At 37.2% G+C, this 12100-nt stretch overlaps 1 protein-coding gene across 2 annotated transcripts in view; it reads left to right on the forward strand.

Annotated features, from left to right (window-relative positions):
- The first annotated feature begins 926 nt into the window (after window positions 1-926).
- Window positions 927-12100, forward strand: part of BBS7 (Bardet-Biedl syndrome 7) — a 36943-nt gene continuing 25769 nt past the window's right edge. The window contains exons 1-5 of one of the 2 annotated variants that reach the window (XM_058721480.1): window positions 927-1130; window positions 3054-3119; window positions 6962-7024; window positions 8758-8933; window positions 11286-11472. In XM_058721480.1, the coding sequence (XP_058577463.1) occupies window positions 1095-1130; window positions 3054-3119; window positions 6962-7024; window positions 8758-8933; window positions 11286-11472 (528 nt within the window). In that variant the 5' untranslated portion in view covers window positions 927-1094. The remainder of the gene's footprint in view (window positions 1131-3053; window positions 3120-6961; window positions 7025-8757; window positions 8934-11285; window positions 11473-12100) is intronic. The other variant, XM_058721479.1, reaches the window with a different exon arrangement.

Here is a 12100-nt window from a genome sequence, read left to right on the forward strand (position 1 = left end):
ATGAATGGGGGAGGGTCAGAGAGAGAGGGAGACACAGAATCGGAAGCAGGCTCCAGGCTCTGAGCCATCAGCCCAGAGCCTGACGCGGGGCTCAAACTCGCGAACCGTGAGATCATGACCTGAGCTGAAGTCGGACGCTCAACCGACTGAGCCACCCAGGCGCCCCTGTAATAAGTTTATTTTTAAGTACACTTTTAAAATTCCAGTTTTAATTTCTTTTTTTTTTTTTTTAATTCTTGAGAGAGCGAGCACAAACCTGTGAGCAGGGAAGGGGGGGGGGAGAGAGAGAGAGAGAGAGAGAGAGAGAGAGAGAGAGAGAGAGAGAGAGAGAGAGAGAGAGAGAAACCCAAGGACGCTCTGCACTCTTGTAGAACCTGAATCGGGGCTTGAACTCACAAAGCCAGAGATATCCTAAGCTGAAATCAAGAGTCGGACGCTTAACCGACTGAGCCACCCAGGCGCCCCTCCAGTTCTAATTTCTAATATAGTAAATATCAGCAGATCTTATATAAACAAAAGGTCTTTGGGGTCCTCAATAGTTTGTTAAGAGTTTTGGGAAGGGGCTGTAAGGCCAAAAGTTTGATAACTATTGTGGTAAGCTAACTCCTGTAACGGTGGAACCTAATTCTTTGAAGGACTCTTTCCCGTGTCAGTAAAATAGTTCAGCATCAACGTAAGTTTCACATCAGGGGTCTACACTGAGAAAGACTTAAAGAGGTGCTTCTCTAGACCGCGGTGGGGGTGGAGCCAAGACTGCGTCTCCAGTCTCCCTGGAAACCACCTTTCTCTAGTGTCTTGGGCCTAGTCCTCCGTTCCTCTCCGCCTGTGATTGGAGCAGGTTAAGTCAGTGGGCGGTTCTTTGGGAGAGGGGCGGGGCTTTCTCTTTTGGCCGTGGGCTCCCTTCGCGTGAGCGTATTGACGTCACACTGGACGCCGCAGCCTTGACGCCACGCCTGTGCATCCCCAACTGAGGTCGTCGTAGCGGGGGTTGGCCTTTCGAGGGGACGCGAGCGGGACCCGTGAGGCCTGAGGTCTAGTAGCCTCTGTTGTTCCCGTGCGGTTCCGGCGCTGCCCCCAGCATCGGTGCCACCATCATGGATCTAAATTTAAACCGAGCGGATTATTTACAGGTAAACCTGAGGGAATAAAGCGGGCGCCAAGCGGGACGAGCCCCGCTCCCTGAGAGGATTTTGTCCTTCCACTGACGTCTGTCGGGGTCGCCCAGAGGGGGTGCGGCGGCGAAGGTGCAGAGCTGGGTGCTGCGCTCTCGTTGTCGCTGTCACGGGCAACTACTGCTCGCCCTTGAGGGTCCGCGGGGACTTGGAAAGAAGCGGCAGACGCTCCCGCGTTGCTGGCGGCTGCCAGCATACCTAGAATATATAGAATGTACATATATACACTTAGAATATACCTTGAATACCTAAAAAGAGCTGACGTGATCTCGGATTCCTCTTCAAGGCCGTACGCCTCCCAGGCTGCAGCTACCTGTTGGCCCGTAACTCCGGGAACCTCCCTCCATCTCTCCCCAGCCCCTTCTCCCGAGCGCCAGACACTTCTCGCTTTGAGCTGGACGTCACCAGCCACATAATCATAAAAGCCAACGACAACTCTTTATTGCACATGTAATTTCTTCATGAGCTTAACTTACATTACTATTTACTCTTCATAAAAATTCTCTGAGTAGATAATGTTATAGATGGTGATCTAGGATCACTTAATTACTTAACAGCGAAAAAGGATGAAGTTCTTAACTTGAAACAAAGTCTCTGACTCCGGAGCTGGTGTTCTCTCTCGTACACTATCCTGCCTCTCAATATTTCAGCTCTAGCCATTCTGTCCCTCTTTTTCATCTCCTTTTTCAGTGATCCCGTTTTGGCTCATGATACAAAAGTTTGCCCCGTCAGTTTCCCTGTTAGCTATGCTAGGTACTTTTCACCGTAATATCTTCCGTAGTGAACTGGTCACCACGTTTTGCTACTGCTTGTGTCTCCTAAACATCTCTTGACTGGTCCCATTTTTTCCCCATCTCCATTACCCCCAATTCAGGTCTTCATCTTCTCTTTCTCCAGTAATTGAAATAACCTCTTATTTGGGCTCCTAGCCTCCTGCTTCACCTCCCTCCAAGCCGTCCTTCACATCACTTGTTAGAATGTTTCAAAAATGCAAATCTAAACAGATTACTTTATTTTTTTCAAAAAAAAATTTTAATGTTTTATTTATTTTTGAGACAGAGACAGAGTATGAATGGGGGGAGGGGCAGAGAGAGAGAGGGAGACACAGAATCCAAAGCAGGCTCCAGGCTCTGAGCTGTCAGCACAGAGCCCGACACAGGGCTTGAACTCACAGACCATGAGATCATGACCTGAGCCGCAGTCGGACGCTCAACCGACTGAGCCACCCAGGCGCCCCCTAAACAGATTACTTTAAACTTTAGTACTACTCCTTAGAATACAGAAGAAAGCTGTACTTCTACACTATATGTAAATCCTTTTATGATCTGTTGTTTACTGCAATGTCTGTCCCATTGGTCCCCATCCTCCCCACGTCTTCTCTCATACTGTGCACCACTAGTGACAGTTCCCTGCTGTTTGCATCTTCCATACCTTTTGTAAGATAGTCCTCACTATCAGATTGGATGACATGACCCTCAGCATGTTCGGTGTTTTGCAGAAGTCTTCTATGTCGCATTTTTAATAATTGTAATCTATTTCCAAAGATTTTTAATTACTGTACGAAAACGAATAACTGTATGAAGTTTTTAGTGAAGGCTTCTAGAAATATGTGTTCATAAAGTATGTTGCCACTAGTGTCACATTATTTTTGGCTTCACAACTTTATAGCATAAATTTTACTATTTTGGGGTGGTTCCTATATTTTGTCATTTGTGGCATATATTTCATTAGAAAGTAAGTTCATCACTGATAGTAGTTGTTTCGTATCACTAATTGCAATACAAAATGAATTGAATCTGCTGGTTCTTTTAATCCCTTATGTAATCACTTCAAATTAGTGTATCAGAAAACATTCACTAGGTGGCTGGTGTGTTTCCTTAGGTGGGAGTGACCTCTCAGAAGACTATGAAGTTACTTCCTGCCTCCAGACACAGAGCTACACAAAAGGTACTGTAGAGATCCTGGTTTCTCCCTCTATCTTTGCTCTGACACAGAAGAGGTTTATATTCCTTTCTTTATTAGTAAGTTACTCTTTTTAAAATGCTGATGTTAAAATGGAAATAAATTTCTTTTAATTTGAACAGAGGTTGGAATACCAAGGGACATCCACAGTCAGTAATTTTCTTGGATCCTATAATTTTTATGTACAATCTGTAATAGTTTGAGCAAACTTATTGAAAAGTATATTCCAAGTTGCTTGATAAATGTTGTTGACTGACTGAAAAATATATTCCATTCCCCTGTTAATAATTTACTCAGTGTGTAATTGTGTGTACTAGATTGTGTATATGAAGAAGAAACATAAAGCACATTAGGATATAGAGAAAATTCTTTTTATTTTTTATTAAAAAAAACTTTTCTAAATGTTTATTTATTTTTGAGAGAGAGAGACAGCGACAGAGTGTGAGCAGGGAAGGGGCAGAGAGAGAGGGAGACACAGAATCTGAAGCAGGCTCCAGGCTCTCAGCTGTCAGCACAGAACCCAATGCGGGGCTCAAACTCCTGAACTGTGAGATCATGACCTGAGCTGAAGTGGGACAGTAAATTGACTGAGCCACCCAGGCGCCCTGGGAAAATCCTTTTTAAACTTCATTGTATTTTTAAGAGTAATTAAGTATTTTGATGTTGAACTTTTTATTTAATTAATGATAACTATATTTTTTAAATATATTTTTAATGTTTATTTATTTGGGGAGGAGGGGCAGAGAGAGAAGGAGACACAGAATCTGAAGCAGGCTCCAGGCTCTAGGCTCTGAGCTGTCAGTGCAGAGCCTGACGTGGGGCTCGAACCCATGATCTGTGAGATCATGACCTGAGCTGAAGTCGGACACTCAACCAACTGGGCCACCCTGACTCCCCACAATGACAATAATTTTTGTATCAATATTGATCCTATGATTTCTATAAACCAATTATAATTTCTTAGTAGATTGGTAGGATATTTTAATAGCTGCAAAATAAATACAGTATTCTGATGTAGTAACATTTTACTAAGATAAATCAACATATTTTTCATTGTCATTTATTGTATTTGGTCTACTAGATCAGAACTTTTCAAACTTTTTTGGCCTTAAGGCCCTTTTACACTCTTAAATTATTGAGGATCCCAAAGAACTTTTGTTTATGTAGGTTATATCTATCAATATTACTGTATTAAGATTAAAATAAATATCTAAAATATTTGTTATTTTATTTTTTAAACAATACACCCATTACATGTTTACATAGATAACATTTTTAATAAAAAGTAACTGCATTTCCAAAAACAAAAAGAGGATTTAGTGAGAATAGTGGCGTTGTGTCACACTTCTGCAAATTCTTTAGTCTGGCATAAGCAAGGCATCTAACTTCTCATATCTGTTTTCTACATTCAATCTGTTGTCTTGGTTGAAGCATACAAAGAATGTCCAGCTCACACAGACACACAGTTGAAATTAGGAGTTATTTAAATAGCTTTTTCCAGGTAATTATGGCTCTTCACATATACTTGACAAATAGTAGTTACTTAAACATTAGTTGCAATGTGGAATAAGAAGCCATATTGATTAGCTTTTCATACTTTGATACATTAAAAACCATTTGTACTTTGAATGGATCTTTTACCCATGCATAGTTTTATAGCATCCTGTAATGGTCATTTGAGATTATTGGTTCATTGAGATATACAGATCTTCCAAAAGTTGAATGTTCAAATGTTGATTGTTCCAAATGTTATTATAAAATATAAAGCAAATCACATTTGTTGATGTCACTAGTGATTTCATCAGAAAAGTTAAGTATGGAGTAGCTGTCAAGCTCACAGTGGCAGATTCAAGTCTTCCGAAGTACTTATTTCACTTGAAATAAGTACTCATTTTCACTTGAAAACCCAAATTTTATCATTGGGAGCAAATACTTTCAATTGTTTTCCTTTAAAATGACAAGCTCACTTCTTTTAGTTTTTTTGTTTTGTTTCGTTTTGTTTTTAATGTCTACAAATACCAAGTGTTAGTAACAGCTTGTTATTAACCATTGCCTTCTTTTTTTAATGTTTATTTATTTTGAGAGAGAGAGAAAGCCAGGGAGGGGCAGAGAGGGAGGGAGTGATTGAATCCCTAGCAGACTCCCTCGCTGTTAGCACAGAGCCTGGTGGCAGAGCTGGGTGCTTGCAGGGCTTGATTTACAAACCGTGAGTGAGATTATGACCTGAGCTAAAATGAAAAGGCAGACACTTAACCCACTGAGCCCCCCAGGCACCCCTTAACCATTGCTAATAGTTGCTAGTTGTTCTTTCATTCTTAAAATTATGTTTCTTGAAAAAATTGAATAGTTCGGCTTGTGACTAAAACTGGTATTAAGTGGTATTTTTGGTATGCAGCAAAAGTGCTTTATGCATATTTTTTATTTTCTCACACTAAATATTAAAAAGACATGATTCAAGGGCCAAAATTCAAGAAGATTAATAATTTTTATTGCTTCATCAAGAACATTCTTACATGAGGTTTGATTTTTTTCTTTACTCTCAAGTGGTGATGAAGATTACAGTGACAACCGGTAAGGTTTGTTGTCATTGTTTTGATTCTTGCCAGACACCAGCAACTTTATCCACAATTGCTCCGCATCATCATCGTAAATATCAACATAGCAAAAAAGAAAAATAAAGACTTACTTAGAAAAATAGTTTTCATTTGCCAGATTCCCTAAAACGTTCTTGTTGACCCCAGGAATCTAGGAATCACACTTTGGGAATCCCTGTAATTATTGTTTTCACAAATTATTGGAGTAATGTAGTGTTTAAAAAAAAAAAAAACTCAAAACCTTAACTGTTCGTATGTATTTTTTCATCTGAATAGGAATCTGCCAATACCAAAGGTCCATAAATCTCCTGAAAATGTGTGCATAATTATTTGTGAATGTTCATTGTTCTAGACAGAAAGTCCACAGCTTTCATAAAATGCACAAAGGGATTTGTGATCCCCACACCAAAGTTAAGAATCAGGGACCCAAGAATGTGGCCTGTGCAACATCAACTTTTTGATAATTGAGACTTGTTTTGTGTCCTAATACATTGTCAATTTTCTAATGTTCCTGTGTGCTTGAAAAGAACATTTATAATGTACTTAGGATGAGTGACATGCTTATTTATGCACGTGTGAGCACACACTCACACACATATCCTACACATATGTACATGAATGTACACATACATATGTACATACATATTAGATCAGAGGTATTGTTTTTCTAATCTATATCCTTCTCTTTTGTCTGCTTGTTTACCAATTCCTGAGAAACAAGTGTTAAAATCTCCCTCTGTATTTATTTCAAAATAATCCATTGGTTACATGTTGATAGTTGTTGAACCTGAATGATGGATATGTGGGAATTCATTATAATATTCTGTCTGCTTTTGCATAGGATGAAATTTTTCTATTAAGAAGGTTTTAAAAATATCAAGTAGGTCAATCACAACTTTACTGATAATCTGTTTTGAAAGTTAATCTTAACATATTCTTATCCTCTAGTTAAGGAAAAAAATTACCTCCCTGACATTTCTGTTTCTGTTCTCTTGCTCTCTTTACATTGTAGGAACAGAATATATGACCAATAACTTCAATAATGATTCTCCCTACCTTCTCGTTGCCCCTTTCTTGTAATTTCTTGGACTATTATTTTTTGTGTAGGCACTTTCCTAGATTTTCTGATCTCTACTTTCAAAATTATGATTTATATTTTGAGATCTTGTTTCCCCCATATAAGTTAATAGGACATAATTATAGTAATTTCATATTCTCTTCAATCTATTGTAGGTGGTTATTGGAGATCACGATGGGGTAGTTATGTGCTTTGGCATGAAGAAGGGAGAAGCAGTGGTATGTATAGCTTTTTTTTTTTTTTTTAGGAGAAAAAAGGATTTTCCTCTTTCTTTCTTTCTTTCTTTCTTTCTTTCTTTCTTTCTTTCTTTCTTTCTTTCTTTCTTTCTTTCTTTCTTTCTTTCTTTTCCTTCCTTCCTTCCTTCCTTCCTTCCTTCCTCCCTTCCTTCCTTCCTTCCTTCCTTCCTTCCTTCCTTCCTTCCTTCCTTCCTTCCTTCCTTCCTTTGTAGGCTCCACACCCAGCATGGAACCCAATGTGGGGCCCAAACTCATGACCCCAAGATCAAGACCCAAGCTGAGATCAAAAGTCAGTCACCTAACTGACTGAGTCACCCAGGTGCCTTGAAAAAAGGATCTTCTAAAAAAGAAACACACTACTTGTTGAATACTCTTAGGTTAAAATTGTCCTAAAAACAATGAAAAATGCATTGTGAGAAAAGTAGTTACATGAAGTATGAGGCTACAGGCAAGAGAACAGTCATGTTCTAGCTAGCTGTAAAATACCTTTGACAGCCTAGGGTGATATATTAATTTTCTATGGTATGTAACAGATTACTTTTGGGGGTTTGAATCAATACTATTATCTCATAGTTTCTGTGGGTCAGGAATATGGTTTCGTGTCTTACATGGCTACAGCGTAGATATGAGCCAGGATCTATTCCTTTTTGGAGCTGGGGTCCTATTCCAAGCTCACATGGTTGTTGACAGGATTCAGATTCTTGCTGTTGTAGGACTGAGGTCTCCATTTTATTGCTGTCTATAAGCCAGGGCCTGCTCTCAACATCTTGAGGCCCCCACAGTTCTTTGCCATATGTCACTGGCCCTCTCATGGTGACCTGCTTCAAGCCAGCAGGAAAATCTGTCCAGTCAGCTAAGGTAGAGTCTTATGTAACTTATGTAACATAATATAACACAGAAGTGACTATCCCATCACCTCTGCCTCTTAATGTAACCTAATCAAGGATGTGATTAATGCATTATCATATTGACAGATCATAGTTTACAAGCAATGGGTCTGAGCTGTGAGCACTTAAATATTCACTATACATTATGTAGAATTTATAAAAAAACTGGATAGGGTAAAAACTGTCAGAAGGTGCAGTGTTTCTATTAGTTGTATATTCTCCCAGATACTTTATTCTCTGTATAAAGTCATTGGAGGGGAGGGAGAGAAATTGGTGCCAATAATAAAATGGAAAATAACCAGGAAGAAATTAATAATACAAATGGTATTTCCAATTAGATATCAAGTTATACATTCAGGTTTCCAGTAAATTCTACAATCTTTTACTTATACTACTAAAATTTATAAAAATTATGAAGAAAGCAGGAGAGATTAGTTTTAAACAGACAATTCAAGCGTAAAAAGATGTCCATTGGAGCCAGTGGGGGAATCTTGTTAAAATGCAGGTTCTCATTCAGTAGAAAAGTCTGCATTTTTAATAAGGTTAATCATACTAATCGCACTGCTTAATGAACTCTACTTTGAGTTGCAGGAGTTTAGATTTTAATGATGTTGCTGAAATACGTGTGGCAATAAATATTCTAAATTTTGAAGATATTTAGCCAAAAACCTTGAAGACCCACTGAAGTAAATACATTTGTATCTAAAGATGTTTCTATATAATGGAACTACAATACTTTGTGTGTTTGAAATCACAGCGTTTTTATGGTAAAAGAAAATGCTTACAATAAATTTGTGTACTTAATTTTTTCCCCCATGATTTTTGCAGGCAGTGTTCAAGACTTTACCAGGGCAGAAGATTGCAAGATTGGAGCTAGGAGGGGTTCTTAATACACCCCAGGAGAAAATTTTTGTTGCTGCAGGATCTGAGATTAGAGGCTTCACAAAGAGAGGAAAACAGTTCCTCTCTTTTGAAACAAACCTCACTGAAAGCATTAAAGCTATGTATGTTCATCCTTTTTTTATCTTTACATATCCATTTACAATATTTTGGATAGGTGACAAACATCAGATTGAGTCTCATATCTTAATAGATTTCTTGGGAAGTAAAATTGTCTAAAGGCACTTTGTTAGTAAGAAACTAATTAACCTAGAATCAGTACAAAATCAATTGGTTGTTGAAATGTTTTCTTTTAAAGACTCTCATAGTATTTACACATTAATTTTTGACTAATTGGTTCAATTGATTCATGATTAAGGTATAAAAGAAAAAAGTAAAAGAAATCTAGAGATGTTTAGGTTTCTGTTCCTTTGATGTCTCTGGTAATTTTGGTTATGAGGTAGCATCATTTTGTTAAAAAGCTGGCCGTCAAAGTTGGTAACTACCAATAGGATATAATTTTAGGTAAATCAGTTAAGACCCTGAGTAAAAATAACTCCCTTAAGGGCTTTTGGATATGTGAGATTTTGCAGTTTAAATTTTAGTTTTTTTTAATCATGGGGGGCTGAAAAGCCTTTGAAGTTTATCTAACCCACTGTCCTCAGACCTACTACTGAGGAGCATCCCTTGGCAGCTTAAAAGAGTAGATTTCTTGTCTTACTCATACCTGCAGAATCAGAATTATTAGGAGTGGGTTAAAAGAAAAAGTTCTTCATTTGACTATGATGCAGCCAAGTTCTATAAGCAACCAGACATTGGTTTGAAAACTGCTAACTCAGTTCAGCGTTCTGTGTAATGCACAGCTGTCCTGTATAATTCTGTATAATGCATGTCTCATGTCCTGACATCCAAGCCGCAAAACTTTGGTTTGGTGAGATTAGGTAAGATTTAAACAGTGGTATATGGGAGTGAGTTCAGTGGTTTAATAAGAATAGAATACTTTCGAAATGCTTTTGTAGATAGACATGGTCAATGATAATTGTAAAATGCTAAAATCAAAGTAATACATTAATAATTAGCACAACTCACATTCAGAAGGATGTGTGGGCAAAGGTTTGAGAAAGATAAGGAATTTCCTAGACAATAGTCGCTTTTGCTAGTTTCTTAAATGTTTTTATTGGAGTGGCAGTGGCAGGATGGAGAAGATCTTTACTTAATTTTTGAAAATTTATTGTCTGAATCCCCAAATTTATAAGGGTGCATAGGAAAGCAAGGTTATAACTTGGCAAGATTCAGTAAGAGAGCACTTAAAACAACTTACAAGTTGGTTACCATTCATGCATCCCTTCCCTGCTTAACGTTTCCATCTATCCCTGCTCTTGTCAACAATAGTGATTGTAAGCAGTACTTTGGAAAATGTGTAACTGCAATATAATTGCAAATGTAATACAGATAGATTTCTAGATGAAACTTTAAGTCTTGAAAAAGAATTTTGTTAGTTGATAAAAATGATATTGAGGACTACTGAAATCATATGCAGAGCCACAGAGTGAGGCCACTTAAGCGATAATTGAAGAAGAGAAAATCAATGAGGATAATTATAGGATAAGAAATAATTTTAATTCCAAAACTTTCTAACTAGACTTTAGAAGTTTCACCTTCAAATAAACCTTCAAATAAAATTACCTTCTTTATTATCACCTTCTTTATGGTTATAGCAGTCTACAAGTGAAAGGTAATATACTAGTATATAATTTTTGTCAAGTTTCAGCTCCCCAAGTGAAAACTGGATTCGATATAGAATTAGAATGTTGTTATGATTATTGCCTACATTTTGTTAAATATAATTTAAAATGAATGTTTTTCATTTCTTTTTTCAAGATAAAAATCTAATGAAATATTTTTTTTTCACTGTTTACCATTTAAAGTAGATTCATTTCCAACAGCCTTTGCTAGACAGTTCAGAAAAGTAGTAAGAAAGCTAACTCTCTAATGCAGTCTACTCCACTACTGGTCGTGTGCCATTAGACAAGTTACCTAACATTTTATTGTTCTCTGTCAAAAGGAATAATAATGGTCTCTGCTTTTTAACATTATGAGGATTAAGCTAATCCATGTAATACATGTAAATCATTCAGGACAGTGCTTGTCACATAGTATGCATTTAAAAAAAGTTCCTTTTTTCAAATTGTCTTCAGATATAGACAGTTAAATTATCATTGTCTTTGTTTTCATTTTTTCTGAGCTTAATTTTTGAGATGCCTAAGACCTTAAGGTCTTCACAGCTTTCAAAATCAATGTTATACCTAAAGGCTAAAATTAAGTGGGGGAAATGAGGGGGAAAAATATCTATTCTTTAAGTCTGTGATAAAATGATAGAAACTGTATAAACTTATTTTCATCTCATAAAAGTTCAGGAGTTTTCTATGCTTATTTTTAAAAACATGGATATTTTTTATTACTTTTAATGTTCTCAGGCATATATCTGGCTCAGACCTCTTTCTCAGTGCAAGTTACATCTATAACCATTATTGTGACTGCAAAGACCAGCATTATTACCTTTCTGGGGACAAAATCAATGATGTCATCTGCCTTCCAGTGGAAAGATTACCTAGTATTACACCAGTATTGGCCTGCCAGGACAGAGTGCTCAGAGTTTTACAGGTTTCTGTGATTTGCATTTTTATAGTTTTTCATAATTTATGCTAAATAAGTATTACTGAACAATGTGTATTTAAGTTAAATTACTTATTACTGCCGCTTTAAATGTCTTACTTAAAATTATATCTGGAAAAAATGCCTTTTAATTGGTATGCTAATTTTTTTTAACTTGAGCCAAATGTATTAAGATCTTTGGTGAGTTTTAGGCATACATGGGAAAAAGGATGCTTCCTCCCAATCCCATACATAATTTCTGAGTTAGTCCAGTTTGAATGGAGTGCCTTTGCTATAGAACCCTTCGCAGCTTTTTTTTTTTGGCTTTCTTCCTCCATTACCCTTTCCTCCCTGCCAAAATCAAATAAATGGAGGAAATTGGGTTGGGGAGTGGATGTTAGGCTTTAACAAAGAAGGAATAGTTGAGATCAAAGGATGTATCATTTGGGTTTATTCCATATTTATGACAGTATGTGCAACAAAATAAGCACTCAGTAAATACTTGTTGGATGAATAAATGAATGATAGAGGGAAAAATCATTTTATTGTCCTTATATTTCTATTAAAAACCATGATGCATAAGGTATTGTTATTAGTATAATAGTCACACCTATGTCTCTTCAAAAGTGACTTTCAA

This window comes from Neofelis nebulosa, chromosome 3 (assembly GCF_028018385.1).
Source record: "Neofelis nebulosa isolate mNeoNeb1 chromosome 3, mNeoNeb1.pri, whole genome shotgun sequence".
Lineage (NCBI taxonomy): Eukaryota > Metazoa > Chordata > Mammalia > Carnivora > Felidae > Neofelis > Neofelis nebulosa.